At 41.3% G+C, this 18190-nt stretch overlaps 1 protein-coding gene across 1 annotated transcript; it reads left to right on the plus strand.

Annotated features, from left to right (window-relative positions):
• Positions 1-13176: 13176 nt before the first annotated feature.
• Positions 13177-15126, plus strand: LOC146678975 (serine/threonine-protein kinase pim-2-like). The gene is made up of 4 exons (XM_085405770.1): positions 13177-14415; positions 14505-14685; positions 14772-14942; positions 15016-15126. Exons 1-4 carry the CDS (start codon positions 14236-14238, stop codon positions 15105-15107), a joined length of 624 nt encoding a protein of 207 aa, XP_085261896.1. The 5' UTR covers positions 13177-14235; the 3' UTR covers positions 15108-15126.
• Positions 15127-18190: the final 3064 nt, after the last annotated feature.

Consider the following 18190-nt stretch of genomic DNA (forward strand, 5'->3'; position numbering starts at 1 on the left):
CTCCTAATTCATCTGTCACATGCAGTGCTTTGGAAATATTATCCAGAGGTTCCCGTGAAACTGAATTTGTTGTCATTTGAATCCAATACTCAATGATCTGAATATTTGTCCCCTTTTTTCCTCTTGTGTATTTCTTGGACCCGTGAGGCAGATATCATACCTTTCTGTCTTCAAATCATCCTGTTCTACCCACTTTAAACAAACAAAGTGCAAATGCATAAACAAATGAAAGCATGAAAGATTCACAGCCCATTTCAAGTAATTTGCCATGTTTGTTGTCATAGAACGAGACGCTGGTTTAGTTTATAAGATTGAATTGCTGCTCATGTGTTTCACTCTATTGTGGCTCGATAGCTGCTAATCTTTCCTGTTTGGACCACCTCTCCAGCAGTAAGTGAAAGAAAGAGAGAAATTGCAATGTTGAATTAACAGAACCTTTATTTCCTTTCTTATATTGCAGTAACAATGATGCACTACTTTTGGTTTTAAATTGAAGCTTATAAATATCTACATATCTATCCAAACAAAGGTTTGTAAGAATAATTTGATCACATTGTTAGCAAGCTGCTTTTCACTTATGTCATAAACTTTGCAAAACAAGGCAACTACATTACACAGTAGCAGTCACAGAGTAACGGTCTACTTCAGATTGCTATGTGTATAAGAAAGTCTACTATTTAAAAAAGCTCAGTCGAATTAGGGATCTCAGCTCATGCTTCGACTTAGGGCTGTTCCATATAACGATATATATGGGATAACGATATAAAAAGGTCTATCGTTTCATTTTACGCTATCGTTTGTTTTGTCGTGTCGCAAAATAAACTGTTTACGACAATATGTTTTTGATGGTCACTGTAGTGGCTATATTCATTTCTTAAAGTTCTCTCTTTCTCTTATATTTAATATAACCACACTTTTTTATGCGTTGTTGTTAGCAACAACGACAGTAAGCCCATCGCGTGTCTGCTTGTTTATCTTCCACATACACCTTTCACAATAAAGCTCAAGATCCTGTTGAGACTTTTCAAAATAAACTTAATCACGTAAAAGAGTATGCAGAGTGCCAGAGAGCCGCCAGGTGCTAAAAAATAAACCTTAGACTCAAACGTTAGAACAGGCTTTTCCCCGCAGCACGCCGTGTAATAAATACTCACAAAGGAAACAACTTATGTCTAAAAATGTATAGTTTCATGCTTCGGTTAAAACACTCGACTCCAGCTACACGACGCCCAGCTGGAAACACTTTATGCAAGTCGAGCTGCCTGCGATTCTCAGAATGTACATAAAATGTAAAATTTTTGTGATTTATATCGTTATCGGGATGATAGATGTCTTATATCGGGATATGAGATTTTGGTCATATCGCACAGCCCTACTTTGACTTGAGCTTCCAAGGAGCAATCCTATTACTTTCCAGTCAGCTATAGTATCTTAAACTTTCAAAGAAACTGTTCTCTGCATACAGTATGTCAATTCTTATTCATTTCAGGTCAGTGCAGACTTCAACAATGCAGCAATGTTAGGATTAGTTTTCATATAATAAAAATTAAACATAATTTTTACCACATTCTATCACTAATAGTTGTCTGACACAGTGATATTTTTGGCCACTGTAATTACAGAATAAAAATGGGATGCCAGCACCTCTGCTCACCAAACCAAACTACAGAGTAATACTGCAAAGGATAATCCTTTTGGTGTGACCTGCTGTGAAGTTAGGAGTGTGGACCATGAAGCTATTAAACTTAGAGGTCTGTCATCTATAATAGTGTGCAGTGCATTGCATTGCAAGTTATGTTTATGATCTAAAGGCTACAAACTGCACTGTTGTTTCCTTTGACTCTAACTATAGACAGAATAAAGTGTGTGTGCTGTGTGCACATGGGATCAGTATTACAGTGAGAGTGTGATTGTTCTTGTGCGTGTAAGTGTGCATGCACATACACTCAACGCACACACACACTACATGGTGTAATGGGCTACGGGGGTGGTGTTCGTAGTCTTAAGCAGAATGGATGCAAAATCCACATTACACAACACATTCCCATTCCAGAATAGAGATCCATCAAGCCCTTGCACTAAGCATCTGTACATAAACCTCAATTATGCTAATGCTAATCCCTGGGACATTGACGTAAGTAGGCAAGAAGGCTAACAGCTAAAGACTTTGATGTGTTGTGCCATTTGGCTGGGCCTCCTCAAAGACTAGCATTGGACCCCAAACTCAACCAGAGCTTAAGGAGGAAAAACCAGCCCGGCCTTGTCTGTTCCTCTGCTGATTACAAGGGCTTAGGGGGCTTCTTTTATTTACCTCTTTGGTATGGACCCAATCATGGGTGTCAGTTCTCTCCACTGCTGCTTGGCAGTCCTCCTGCATTCATTTCTTGGTCTTACTCACCCCTGTACTGTGCCAGACTTCTGCTTTCTTTTGTTTTGTTTTTCATTTTCATCTTGTGGTTGCTTGCCATGTGACACGTTATGTTGCATTTGTAGGGGAAAGAAAATACACAATGGTGTGCACTGTACCATTTTTGACATTTTATTGCTAGGGATTAATAATTTGATAGAATATAAAATCAGCTATTGGAGTGTTAATCCCCATTCATGCTGGGATCAGAAAAAAAATCCATCCTACCTGTCTTGGGCTTTAATCAAAGAGAGAGAAATGATGAACAAAAATGGGAACCGGCTCCCACCCATCTAAAAAAAAGCATCCTTGGCTTTGGTATTGTCTTCTCGTTGCCTATTTGCATAATGGGACTTGTGTGATTACAAGTTGCTTTTTGGAAATTGAGCACGTAGCTCTAATCTCCTCCCTTATAAAAAAGAAATGGGAGATCAGACATTGCCTGGCAAACAGAAACATTGTTAGTAGTGATTTAGTTCCATTAACAGCAAGTGTTTTTTGAAGTACTTTGCCCTCTTTCTTACTCTTATGTTCTAATTTCTTTGAGCTTTCAGGGAAAACCCAGCCACAAGAGAAGGATTAAAGCTTATTTTCAGTGAATGAGTCAACACATGAAAATGGGAGGAAAAAACACTGCAGACAGTTTGTGTAACAAAAGAGATTATGAACATTTAAGAGGGATTTGGGGAAATAATTGCGGCTTGTTCTAATTTTAGGGGTAAGGACTGTAAAATGGTGGCAAAACCTTTTAGGTTTGGATTGAGAGAAGCAAAAGCAAAGGCCAAGCACTCAGGTTTTATGTGTATAATCTCAAACAAGTGATATGTTGAAATAGCATCAACCGGTTCTACTTGTTATATTCAGTCTGAGTGCCCATTTGTATAGTAACAAGCAACTTGAAACGTACTTTGGCAATAGCCAGCATTAACATACAATGCATCCTTCTGTAGATGGATTTGATAGTTATGACTGGTAAATATGGTGAGTTATAGCCCCTTGAATACTTGCTAATGCTGAGAATATGAAGCCGGCATATTGCTCACAACAAACATGTTCATATAAAACCAGGATCTTTCTGTATACAGAAATTTGGTCTTTCCTTAAGAGGTTTTGGCCTTCCCCCAAATCTCCTGGGGACAGACTCACTGCCAATGATACGTATTAGGTAGATCAAACCTACGAGGTTGGAACCCCCCCCACTCGGAACTTCCTTCGAACTGGATTAACTCTTCGTGTTCATAGATTCAACAGGGTGATGGAAACACACCTCAGAGATTTTGGTTAGAGTAAGTACCAGCTAAAGCATTAACTGCTAAATATTAGATTTTTTATTGTTAGTATTCGATTTAATGAAAGAAAAGTTATTCCTATTTACTATGTACAATAGGATTCCCCTTTTTCAGAAGGAATTCTTTCATTTCTTTAACAGTATGAGCTCAGTGAGCCCTTCTCATAGGTTTCTTTGGTATACTACAACAGCATTTCTTTGTAATCTTGAAAAAAAAAACTGTATAATGTTAAGACTCTCAAGGATTAATGATGTAGTTAATCTCCTTTACACTGAAAGTAACAACTTGGAGGTGTATTTAAAAAAAAAAAAGTTTATTAGACAAAATCTTCACTGGTCTGGCCGACTTAAGATGAAATTGAGCTGTATGTGGCCCATGATGATAAATGATTTTAGCACCACTCCTCCACACTGTCCACGCATTGAGTTGACAGAGTCAAATCACATATTGCACTAAGGAACAAAGGTATACCTACTCACCATACATCAAACATTCTTCTTCAATTTCTTCATTGCATTTGCCGATTTCTGATTTCACTGCAGGTGTAAACTTTGCATGTGACAAATAAAGGTTAGACTGATTGATCGATGTCTGATGTGAAAAGCAAAGACATTACTTTCTGGCAATTTTTTGAGATCGTGAGAAAATTCATCTAAGAATCCACCCATGTGACTGTTTTTCATAATCTCCAAGCACAAGCTTTGAAGCGCTAAAACAAGTAAATCACAACCAGAGGAAAACGGCCCTACACAGGCAAAGGTGTACAACTTAACAAAACCAGAGGGTGGTAATACAAGTACTCGCTGGCGAGAATCTAAATAGCACTCTAGGTATTACACATTTTGACATTTAGAATATTGGCGGCTTTCCTGTGCAGCCGAATGAAAATAAGGCTTTGCTGGGCTTTTTTCACTTTTGTGTTAATGTTGAGAGTACGGCTCCAGTATTAATTCCTTGGTCTTGTCTGTGTTGAGGATGAGGTCATTCTCCTCTCCATATTCAAGAACGTTGTCTACCAGGGTCCTGTACCTGGACTCGTCCCCCCGCCTCCTTGATGAGCCCCAGGATGGTGGTGTCGTCAGCGTATTTGATGACCATTGAGTTGTCCTGGGTGGAGACACAGTCATAGGTGTACGGGGTGAAGAGTTTGGGGCTGAGGCAGCAGCCCTGTGGAGCTCCTGTGCTGAAGGGGGGCTCAGCAGACACCCGTCCTCCCATTCTCACCACATGTCAGGAAGTCCAGAATCCAGTTGCTGATGGGAGTCAGTATGCTGAGGTCTGTCAGCTTCTTGATCATCTTGCCCGGGCGGATGGTGTCGAAAGCAGAGCTGTAGTCCAGAGTTTTGAAGGCCTAGCTGGTGCATAAACTGATATCTTCAACCTGTCACTATCCCAGGCAGTAGTCCCCCACCATCATACCAGTCCTCAAAAGACTGGACACATCCGCCCTGAATGACTTCGGGCCAGTGGCACTCACACCAGTCGTCATGAAGTGTCTAGAAAAAATGGTTCTCACACACATCAACCACATGGGTCTGGACACTATAGACCAGTTTGCATAACGCACTAACTAATCAATGGATGATGCATCAGCAATAGTCCTGCACCACACTCTGCAACACCTTGACAAACAAACACCTGGACAAACTTCCTGGTCATGTATGACTTTGTGTCAGGGTCTGCGGAGGCAGACCGTGCGGAAACGTGTGTGGTGGACCCAGGTGCGAACACAGGCGAGGATGCAGGAGTGGATTTAAACAAAAGCGAGCCGTTTATTATGGCTGATGAAAAGGAACAAAACAGAGTGAAGGCAGCATAAGAGTAACCGTTCAAACGAAAACCTAAACTGGAAATAAACTAAGGAAAAGCTATGGCTTGGAATACGGAACACAGAGGTGGTAACACAGACGACGCGACACAGACTGTATGAAACACAGAGACTAAATACACATGAGGGATGATCAGGGGAAGTGGATGCACACGGGGAACACAGGTGACACTGATAATCATAACAAGACACGGCAGGAGTGAACGTAACACTGATGGGAGATGGGCAAAGTAAAACAGGAAGTACACAGAGGTTCAAACAGGAGGGGAGAGAGCACGGGGAGAACGCAGACATAACGGGCTGGGGAAAACATAGAATAAAACACAAAGAGAGACGAGGGCTCATAAATACACAGAGGGGCACACAGGGGGTGAGAGTCACGAAGGGAAAACACATAAGGAACAACGTAACAGATCAACCCAGGAAGCATGGCCTAAATAAAGAACAAAATACAAAAATACATGAAAACTAAGAATACTGGGCCCACATGGCCCAGGACCATGACACTTTGTGACTGACAGTCTTTGATATTTAAGTGAAGGCTACACTGAACTTTTGTTGGCAGATGCTTTATTTGCTAAAACCAAGTTCAGTTTTACTCAGGACTCTCATCAGTGAACGTCACTGAATTTCATTGACATTTCATGGTGTCTACATGGCTGTAAGTCTGTGTTGATGCCTTTCAACAGTTGACACAATTAGAGATGGACCGATCCGATATTACGTATCGGTATCGGTCCGATACTGACCTAAATTACTGGATCGGATATCGGAGAAAAATAAAAAATGTAATCCGATCCATTAAATATCACGAAAGCACCTCACAAAACTTGCAATACGCCGTAACTCACCTCAGAACGTTAGCACGTCGGAGCAGTATGCATCACGTGATAGAGCGGCTGTGGCATGGGGACCTGTCGGTGGTCTGGATAGCATTTGGAGCTTCGCTAGCAACCCGGCATTTCATCTCCGACAAAGTTATCCCCGAGAGAAGTAAAGCAAGTGTGTAAGTCCATCTCTGAATGTTTGTAAAGCATTCCTGCGTTAAGCTTAACAAACGATATATGGAGCGACTGCCTCTTCTTGCTGCTACTTCAATCATGAAACTGCTTAACGATCAGCTGATCGGCTTTTCTGTCGTGAGTCCGTCTCTCTGGTTTGTTTTTGGCTCACTTTGCACCAGAAAGAGGAAACCAGCGGCTGAACAACAGCAGCACGTTTAAGCTTGATCAGCTGTTGTTAGAATGTATTTAATATTACTTTCTACACCAGGATCTTTTTCTACGTAGCTGACGCTGGTAACTGTGCAGGGGCGGATCTAGCAAAGTTTAGCCAGGGGGGCCGATAGGGCATTAACAGGGAAAAGGGGGCACAAAGACATACTTTTCTTTCTTATTCTCATTTAAAATGTCAAGCTTTTAATAAATAATTATCTGACACCCAAAGTTTTAATTTGATGCAAAATGAATAGAAGTCCATTACTGTATATAGTAACTATTAAGTCTAATATATATACCCTAGTAAGCTACAGTACTTTTTCCTTTGGGAAGGTACCATCTGTTCAGTCTGCAATTTTGTTGAAGAAAGATGTTGAATCTATTTAATATTTCTTGAAAAATAATTGATTTCTGTGCATTTTTTTTCACACTGCATCAAATTAAGGTTGATTACGTCGATTAAGCATCATGAGGTGGAGCGTGAGGGGTGGTTCCCTATTTTTTATTTATTTATTTTTGTTGTTGCTGGGAGTTGGAACCCTATTAGTTAGGTTGCTTAATATTTATGCTAAGTACTCTTTAAAATACCAGAATAGGGAGGATGGTGTAGGTTTAAGTTTATTAGATTGATCAGTATTGCTGAACTATGAAACTTTTTTTTGCATACAGGTATAACAGAATAGCTTTAGTGTAGTTGTTGTTTTAAACTTGAGTATGAACTTATACAAAATGCAGCAAGATATTTAAAAAACAGTTTTGTTGATTAAAAAACACTATATCGGATTCATATCGGTATCGGCAGATATCCAAATTTATGATATCGGTATCGGTATCGGACATAAAAAAGTGGTATCGTGCCATCTCTAGACACAATCACGATTTCTTCAAAACCCTCCATCAGCCCATATTACTTATTACGAGGGGGGTGGGGGTATTTAATATATTTGGTCTAATTCAACACACAACAGGTAGGTAAATCAATAGGCACTTTGTCAAGGGCCTAATCCCCCCTATGTAACGACAAGCCACTAAATCCTAAGCACCAGCTCAGGCTTGAGAAACAGTGCTGACAGCTTTAGTGAACTGGCTAAATTCCATAATTTGTCTCCATGTCTCTGCTGCTCTTGTTTTTAAACGCTGTCTTTTCTTGAAAATGCAGAGACTTTCTGTCCAGACTGTTTTCAATTCAGACAACTTCAGGATGGACGAGCAATATTAGTGAAAGATGATGGTGACCTCCTTTTTTAGAAAATGTACTGTGAATACTGTACGCACGCAGGCTGATGGATGAGGAGACTGAGGTGGATCTAATGAAAGAAGACATTTGTGCTTGGGTCTTTCAGAGGCGCTGTCACATCTCTCTTCACCAGCAGCAGTTTGTGTACCACCTGACTGACTGAGTAATTGCTGATTGACAGTTTGTCTGTGTCTGAGTCTCCATCTAATTGGTTGGCTGGCTTATGTTCAGCTTCCCGATGCGTTGGCAAACAATTATCCTCGACAACAGAATCACATTTGTCTAATTAATTAGATGTGTTTGCTACAAGAGCAGGTAGTTAGCGGTGACAAGAAAAGCGAGTTTAAGGCCGAGGCTGCTAGTCAGATAAATAGAGCTGTAATTGTTCTCAGTGTGAGAAAAGGAGAGGTGAAACTTGTGATGTTCACATGCAGTAAAGTGACTGTGTTCTTTTTTGGGTTTATATATATATATATTTTTTAGCTCTTTAGCAGTTCTTTTGAAGACAGACATGAGGGAAACAGAACAATTGCTTAAAGCGTCTGGTCTGTCAAATCCTTAGTATGGGAAGAAAGAAAATACCTTTAGCGAGACAGCGGAACTCAGTCAGTCAGCTGCTGTTGGCTCAGTGAAGCAGTGAATCAATGCAGTCAGACAGGCGGACAAGGCAAGGAGCAGGTACCTCTGTTGTCAGCGGCACTCTCCTGACACTTATCTGCCTGGACAACCACTTTCAAACTCCTTCTCAAACACTCCTCCTTTCCCGCTCCCGTGATCAGCTTCTCAGATGTCCACCTATCACAGCTATTTTCTTTAAACGTGTCTTCAAGCTACACAAATCTCACACATCTGTCTCATCTCTTCCTCGCCTTTCTCTCAAATCTCTCATAACCATCTCTTTACGCTTTGCTTTGTATCACTTCAACCAGCCGTGGCGGGAGGAAAACGGTGAGGAAGATTGTGTGCGTTTGTGTGCACATGTGCACGTCCGTGTGTATGTGTGTGTCAAGAGGGCCTTGTATAGCGGTCCCAGCAGCAACAAGCTGTCATTAGAGTGGGCAGGAAAGAACCCTTGTGGCTTGGTTCCATCAAATTGTAATCCCCGGCACATTATTACCATAGCAGGGTCACCTCTCCACTACTGCTCTAGGGCAGGAGCAGGTGGAGCGCACAACACACACACACACACACACACACACACACACACACACACACACACACACACACACACACACATGCACACGCACACACACATACACACCTTTCATTTGGTACCATTTCCACTGTTTTGCTAGTGTTTTTCTTGACAGTCCTTATATTACCTGGCCAGCCCCCCATAATGAATCCATCTGAGAAGGCCAGGCCGAGCTAGCCATCATGCATAATTCATTATTTACCCCCAATCCCCCCCGCACCTCCAAACAGACTCTCTTCTCCATGTTCCTCATTCCTGTCATCCACTGCCTCTCGTGGGGCTTCTGCTTCTGTATTGCCCAGCCCGATGGACTTCGAAGATTGCATATGTCTATAGTTGAATGTGTGTGTGAGAAGTGTTTCTCTCTCTATACCATTAAAGTATAGGACTCTGTCTGTGTGTGTGTGTGTGTGTGTGTGTGTGTGTGTGTGTGTGTGTGTGTGTGTGTGTGTGTGTGTGTGTGTGTGTGTGTGTGTGTGTGTACAAAGAAGAAATGCATTCACCCAACTTATGGACATCTATTCTAATTTGGGCATCAACTACAAAGAGAGCCTCCTGTGACTCCACAACTCATAGTACATGCAAATGATTTTAGGTAGAGCTCCCAGAGCGGATCTTCACTCTTCATTTTAGCTGTAAACTATACAGTTTACAAAACAGGGCATAAAAGAATGTTTGCATTGCTGTGAATGTAAGATTAGAGGTTGAATTTGAAACCAAGAAGCCACAACTATAAAGTAAACATCTTAGCCCACTAAGGGTTTGAAACAATGGTTTATTACTGCTAATGATCCACTAATGATTTCATACTTGATTTGTGGCCTTCAAAAGCCCAACAAACAAAAACAAACACAATTACAGTACTGTGAAAAAGTCTCGAGTTCTCCGGGCTTTGCCTTTTGGCTGTTTTTTCACTCATTTCAAATACAGCAACTGAAGATTTGAGTGTTTTTTGTTCCTTAAGCTACTTAACAATGACCCACGAATCATTCTAGCATAAGAAATCCACCAAAGTCAAGGAACCAGTATTGTGTCTACACAAAACACACAACTTGGAAAAGAACCAATCTGCAAACAAATGCCAAAAAATAACAGTTTGACAAGCCTCAAGTCTGTAGGAATTTTGCACCAGCAAAGTGATTCCCAATTAGCTCAAAACTTGGAATATATCTGCGATCTGTGCAGTGAGTCCTTAAAAAATTTGAGGAAATTTGACAAGTGGAGGACAAGAAGTTGCAGGCCTAAAAACTGTCTAGAGCAGATGAACGGTATCTGAAAGTCACGTTCTTAATATTTCACGTCACTGCAGGCCTTCAAACAATGAGATTTGAGCCTAAACAGTGAAAGGCAGTCGCGTTTTAATCAGTAGAGGATGTCGCATAAAAAGAGATGAAAGAGCAAACCATGTACCGTAGTTTTGATTTATTTATTTTTAGCACAACACCAGAACAACCCCACGTGCCCATAATTTGCGGTACTTCAGAAAAAAAGGAGTGAACATAAAAGGGAGTAAAATGTTGTGTCAGGTAATTTCAAATGCAGCATTTCTATCACCTCAACAAACACTAACTGTGTCACAGTGTGTTGCTAGCTAAAGCTCCACTTGCTGTATTTCACAGGAAGAGAAAGAATGAGAGCTAACTTCACTCAGAGATATAGAAAGAAAGAGAAAGAAACCAGGCTGTATTTAAAGGTAAGGACTGCTTAGTGATATTTGATAAAATGTAATTGTATTTTAACGGGGACATAAAGTGCTTGTCTTACTCCCTTCATCTAGCTCGAAATTACTTGCCAAGTGGTAAGGACTGTTCATGGTCACACGGTGAGAACATTGGTGTTGACTATGAAGAGATAGGGTCAGACAGGGGAGGGGCCAGTCAGATTTATCAACTCAACCTCCTTAAAGCATGGAGAGAGGCTGAAACCAGTCTCTGGTGAGCCCGGTTAAGGAAAGAGATGAGTTGGTGCCTGAGATGCCAAATTCCAACGTCCTCATTCCCGCCATTGAGATAACACTCTCACACAGGCCCAGTAGGCAGATGTTGCTGCATTGCAGATGTGTTATACCCCATGCCCAGCCGAATGACTCTCAAAAAGAAAATTTTGCAGAAAATCAATGTGATCGCTTGGATCACTGGAATTATCATCTGGATATCTCTTGTCCTTCTTTCATTTCAGACGTCTTGAAAACAAGTTTTAACAAAGTCCTGGAGAAGTGCCCAAAGCTGGAGGACCTCCTGCTTTACCCCTGGCTCAGATAAACTCCTCTCTGACACAAACACACACACGCATACTGAATTCACATCTTGCCATACAAATGTGATACAGTAACCAACTTTCTTTCTTTCAGAAAAAAAGAAAATTGGGAGATTCAAAATTTTCCTCACCGTAATGTTTGCATCAGTCTATCAGATGAATCCCCTCCAAGTCCAATATTTACATCAGTTACAGTGATAATGCTTGGTGTCTACTTTCAGCCACCGCAGTATGCCAGGAATGAATCTCATTGAAATTGTAGTTGCATTTGCTATTTAATTTAATTGTCATGGATGATACACAGACAACCCAACAGCAAACAGAGGAAAACAATGGGCTTAAATACACAGAGGGATAAATGAGGGAATAAGACACAGGATGAGAGCACAGCTGCGAGAAATCACAAACAACAAGACCATGGGGAAGGAAAACTGAAAACACTAACATAGTCTAAGGAGCTTAGAAAGAAAACGTCTGGTCTTCTTTAAGTTGCTTGAAGACGTTCAAGCAAAGTTTAAGTTCTTTCTCATCTTCAAGCAACTTCAAGTCCAGACGCTTTCTTTCCAAACTCCTTAGACTACGATGACCTAGATGACTGAAAACCTTCACAGACATGAAAAAACTAACATAGCACACATGACTATCAAAGTAAAACAGCAAACAAGAGACTTTTACAAAGACACAGAGTTGACACAGAGACATGACTGACTGGGGAGAAATTGGGGAACATGGAAACAAGAGTGACTAGACATGACAAGTGGGACACAGGGGCAAGGCAAAGTAACAGAAACCTAAAGCCTAAGAATATGACACAAGAAGAAAACAATAAAGAGAACCAAAAACATACATAAGAATAATCAATGAATATAAATGAACAAACACAAAACACTGGGTCACAGACTCAGTACCATGACAGTTAAATGTACATAATAAATACTTTAAATCAGATGACAATGTAGCTGACACTGTGTTTATTAGTGTGTGGTCAACCACAAATCTTCATACTGTCATCCATACATGAGGTCTTTATACAAATGATGAAAGAAAATGAAAGAAACTGTTTAATTGATATGAAATGATTGAATCATATGAAATATTATGGCTTTGTCTGCCAGAGTGTTTTTCTGTAAACTACTTTGAACTGCTGGCAGTCAGTGAAGTCACTGAAAGGCAAGATTCTATGTTGTGTTGCCGTAGTTTCCAGTTTACTTATAAAGCTCACTTACAGAATTCAGTTAGAAAAGTCAAGCATTTGAAAGGTGCACATTTGAAGGAATATTAAGTCAGTATTAACTCATTACGGTTTACATTTTCGATTTTAAAGGGTCTCCGAAATTACAATGAAAGAGGAAACAAGAAAAATGACCACTCCAGGCGATAAGAAAGATTCAGGAGATCAAGGTAAGTAAAATAATAAAATAAAATCCTGGTAAAATACAAATCCTAGAACTGTTGACACTGTGTGAATCATTTTTAGAGCAATTGAATCATATGTTTGATTGAAAATAGCTTTAATACAAGATGTCTAATCAAAGAAAGGTTACCGGTCTTTTGGTAAAATAAGGTAATAAGTTTATTCTTGGACTCAACAGTAAAAACAGACCAACAAGTGTCATCAAGATCTAAGACTTAGTGAACCTAGTATCAATTCGCACTGGTCAGTTTTTTTTTATCCCAAGAATAAACTTGTGATAATTTAAGCAAAAGCAATTTCAAATTCTTTGCCATCAAACTACTTCCAGTCCTGATGTCGGGGACTCTTTTTCACCACTGTGTTGTTGTCGTTTATAGATTGTAAGAGCAGGACTGCTAAAAGAAAGGCCAGTCCTGAAAAGAAGACCCCAATAAAAAGGAGGAGGGTCGCTGACCAGGCTGGTCCTTCCACCAGCTCAGATGTGGTCAAAGGAGTGAAACGCAAGGTTGTGCAAGATGAAGAGGGCACAACAAAGAAAGCAAAGAGGGCTAAACTGCTTGATCATATGAGCGGTGACAAGGAGCAAGCATCCTCCTCGTTGGACTCTGGTAAAGGTAGGCTAATTAGTTGAATAAGGGGGTAGATTAAGTGTGGTTGCTAGGTTTAAGATATTGGTGTTTAGTGTTTGTGTCTATCATCCAGTGAGCTGATGTGCTTTTGGTGTTTTCCACATCTCCAGACTTGAACAACAAACAGGTGTGTGCAAAAAATGGCAAAAGAAAGGCCACGGGAGACAACAGAGAGTCACCCAAGAAAAAAAGAAGGAATGTGGACCAGGGCAAAAAATCAGTGGCAGACCAAAAACGTAAGTAGCAAGCAGCTTGGGTTTTATATTCAGGGGAAGGGCAAAAGGAACATTTAGGCTACAGAGGAGAGTAATTTGTGTCACAGCTGTAATAAAACAAGATTTGCTGTTTTGTCTGTTCAGGTGAATTCCAAGCCAGATATGTGGAGGAGCACCAGCTCGGAGAAGGAGGCTGTGGAGCAGTGTTTGCGGGCTACCGGATAGAAGATCGTTTTCCAGTAAGTGTTCAGATGATGGTAGTAAGACAGGCAGTAACGCAGATAATGGATAATATCGTAAACTGAAACGTCTGCTGTGTTTCCACCTTTCATTATGTCATACTGAGGAAATGCTCACCAATGCTCTGTGTCTTTTAGGTTGCCATCAAACACATTCCCAAAAATAAAGTCTACTGCAAAGTGGCGGTAAGCATCCAACACTTGAATCAGTTTTACATTACTGGATTGAATGCGGCGTTCCTCATCATCCACTTTGTTGTAACATTTCAGGATGAAAGCGGGAAGAAGCTCTCGGTGGAAGTGGCCATTATGCTTAAACTTGCAGGTGAAGCAGAAGGGTCAGTGGGAATATCAGCACCTGTGTCCTTGCTGGAGTGGTTCGACATTGGCAAAGAGCTGATCCTGGTGCTGGAGAGACCTGTCCCTGCTGTGGACCTGCAAAAATACAAAGCAGAAAAAGGAAGAACTTTACCAGAGGACAAGGCCAAGGTAGGTTGACTGGGAGAGCCTTGGACTGTACAGCGTTCAATCAAGGCAGAAAAGCATTAACTCATTATTGTGTTTTTCATCTTTTCCAGGTCATTCTGAAGCAACTAGTTGATGCTGTAAAGGAACTTGAGGATAAACACATCTTTCATCGGGACATCAAGGGAGAAAACATTCTGATTGAGACCGGCTCAGATGTGCCTCGAGTTCGCATCATCGACTTTGGACTGAGCTGCTTTGTTAAACAGCGATCTCTGTATCGCATCTTCTATGGTAACATATTCTGCTCCTGCTTTTCACAGATGTAACAATTTGTGTCTTTTGTTTTAGAAGAAATTGTAATTGTGTCTGTTTGTTAGGCACGCCTCTTCACACCCCTCCCGAGTGGTACAGGAGGAGCTGCTACAGGTGTGGACCCACCACGGTGTGGCAAATGGGAGTGGTGTTGTATGAAGCGCTTCATGCACGGGACTTTAGTACCGAGAGGTTCCTCGCAAAGAAACTGAGCATCAAAAAGCGTCTGTCCGCAGGTAAGAAAACTTCACACTTCCAGATTCACTAGAACTATCATCTTCATCTTTTTGATCTTTTCTTTCTTTCAAGGATGCCGGAATTTCTTGGAGGCATGTTTAACTACAATCCCGGAGAAGCGCCCAACACTGGAGGAGCTCCAGCTTCACCCCTGGCTAAGATAACACACACAAACACACAATTCACACCTTATCATGCAAGTGTGATACATTGTGGTAACTTCCTTTCTTTTTTCTGTTGGACAGGAATAGATAGGATGGGTCAATCTTAAAAAATAAATAAATAAAAATTGAGCTTTTTTGGAGCTCCTGTAACCCCCCCAGCCATCCCAGGAAAGGGGATCTCTCTTTGAATGGGCTTTCCCGAGGTTTCTTCCCATCGATCTGGCCCCCTGGGGAGTTTTTCCTCGTCTTCATAGAGAGCTTGGGCTGGGTCAGGAGCTCCATCAAAACTGTCTTTATTTGATGACTTTAATGTCATCAAATAAAGATGTGTTTTACTTAAAGAAAAATTTGATCAAAATAAAACTTGTTTAATTCATCTTTGCTGAGGATTCTCCTTCGTTACTATTTTGTTTTGTTTTTGTTTTGTTTTTTATTACCCATGGTGCATTTTGACAAATAAGAAAACTGAATCAGGTCAAAGTGTGCACAAAGACAGTCACACTGCAAATGATCTGAAGACTTGCATCTGTTGCTCTAACCCCCAACTAGTTTAGACAGATTTCCTGGTTCTACCAGAGGTTTTTTCCTTCAAGAAGGGAGTTTTTCCTTCCCACTGTTGCTGAGTGTTTGCTCATAGTGGGTTGTAAAAGCATAAAAGTTAATAAGAGGCATTCAAAACAGAGTTATCACAGAGGGAACTATATAGCTTAAATGTACAATTTCTACAGGACAAATTATAACTGTAGCGAGATTCAAATGGACAAAAGCGAAAGAAAAATATTACAGATTTGTTTTATTAATCAAGAATAAACTTTATTATACACAACTCTAAATTTCAGTTGGTCTTAGTCAGATGTGTTTTTAATTCAATCCTGCAACACTGTGCTCGCTGCCATCACTTTATATCTTAGTGTGCAATTCAAATATATACTTATTACAATATTTTTCCCCCTTAACTCTCAACTCGCGTTTTTAAAATGTCTGTGATCATGTTTGTCCGTTGACTTCTGTCTGGGCCTCGAACGATTCATCAGACAGGTTGGCAGCCTCCAACTGATGCTCCAGACTTTCATCATCGCCTCTATTCTGATCAACTCTTATCTTAAACTTAGTGATGAACTCATTACTGGCCAGCGCGCCCTCCTTTTTAGGGCATGTGGGCTTTGATAGTCGCTCTGCAAAGAAAATTCACAAAACATTTCTTATTTGGTAAGCTTGTTAACAAATTTTAGTTCAGTTTTGCTGAAAGTTATAGCATGCATCAGGTAAGAAGCAATTGGTTCTTAAAAAGCATATACATTCCCCAAAACATTTTTATTATGTGCATTTTGGAGAATAAAAGATTGTACACAATTTCCCTTTTTGAAGTAAAAAGATTATTAAGTCTAATTCTTACTTATTCAGTAGATTAAAGTATTGAAACATCATTATTCATAAAATATGCACATTACAAAATTAAAGTTATTCAAAAATTACTCAAGTACTTACTCCAATACTCACATTATTCAAGTAAATTTAATTTTTGCCAATGTAATGTCACATAAAATCTTAATCTGAATAAGGGATTTGAACCCCACTGTCACGGCCAGGGGATCAGCAGGCCGCTGACTAGTAGTGTTCTCTCTCTCTCTTGCTCTCTGTCTCTCGCTCTCTCGCCAGGGCGGAACTCATGGTGGGTTCACGCCCTCGGCCCACGCCCCTCTGAAGAGGAAACACCTGGGCCTCATCAGTGCAGCCAGCATTTAAGCCAGGGAGTGGCTTCTACTCATCGCTGGACCGTTGTGTGTGACTCGTGCCAGTGCAGCCCGGCTCTGAGCAAGTTCTCTTTTGCTTCCCTGTGCAAAACCTCTAACGTGTGTTTCCTTCTGTACATAGATCCCCTGGACCCGACTCTGCATTCCCCGAGCGGATTCCCTTTTTGTGTGAGTGTTTGGAGAGAGAGTCAGAAGAGGAGCAAGTGGCTTTTCCCTACCTGGATTTCCCCGGAGCCTTTTCCCTGTCACCGCTTTGTATATAGCACTATCCCCTGCACTGTTTGTATATACACCTGGTGGAACTGTAATAAATACTGACTGTGCCTCTGAGTCCTGCTTGTGAGTCCTCAAGCGAACCGTGACACCCACACAGATGAGAGCTTAGCAGTGAAGCTCTCTCTTAAAATTTGAGTTATAAAGTCAGAAGTTATCACGGACAGAGATCCATGTTCTTTTAATATAAGAAAGAATATTTGCTGGAATTGACATTAATCCAAGCCCTTAAAACGCCATTTTGGATTAAGCATTTCCTTTTAGAAAAGTCTTCAATGAGCAGGAAGCTCCAGTACTGGCGCCGGTGAGGTCGGCTGCCGTCACGACTGCTCCGACCACTTTTTCTTTGTCTTTGTTTTTTAAGTTAGTTTTCAGCGTTTCTAAATCGGCAAAATCATCACCATTGGGTACATTAGGTATGACAGTGACACTCTTGTTTCTATTGGTATACAATGTACTCACAATTCGAAGTTTTTAACTCCGGATCCGAGCTGGCCGAGTGAGATCTTGAGGGAGAACAAAGGGAAGCGGCGGCGGCCTAGAGGGAAGCGAGCCGGCGTCAGGAACAGGCTGAGAGCTCGTGCACACCGCACACCTCTGCCTAGCATCCTGCTCGCCAACGTCCAGTCACTGGAGAACAAGCTTGACGACCTCAGGGCCAGGGTAAAGTTCCAGAGAGACATTCGGGACTGCAATCTCCTCTGCTTCACCGAGACATGGCTGAACCCAGCGGTGCCGGACCACGCCATCCAGCCGGCAGAGTTCTTCTCGGTTCACCGCATGGACAGGACACGGGACTCGGGGAAGTCAAGGGGAGGCGGCGTGTGTTTAATGGTGAACAACAACTGGTGCAACAGTGCGAACGTTGTTCCTCTCACACGCTCCTGCACACCAAATCTGGAACTACTGTCCATCATGTGTCGTCCTTTTTATCTACCTCGGGAATTTACATCGGTCATTGTAAGTGCCGTTTATATTCCACCACAAGCGGACACGGTCACCGCCTTATGCGAGCTGCATGAGGCACTCACACAGCACCAGACACAACACCGGGAC

Source organism: Rhamphochromis longiceps, linkage group LG1 (genome assembly GCF_057381845.1).
Source record: "Rhamphochromis longiceps isolate RC_006_pf linkage group LG1, R_longiceps_female_GT1.1, whole genome shotgun sequence".
NCBI classification, from domain to species: Eukaryota; Metazoa; Chordata; class Actinopteri; order Cichliformes; family Cichlidae; genus Rhamphochromis; species Rhamphochromis longiceps.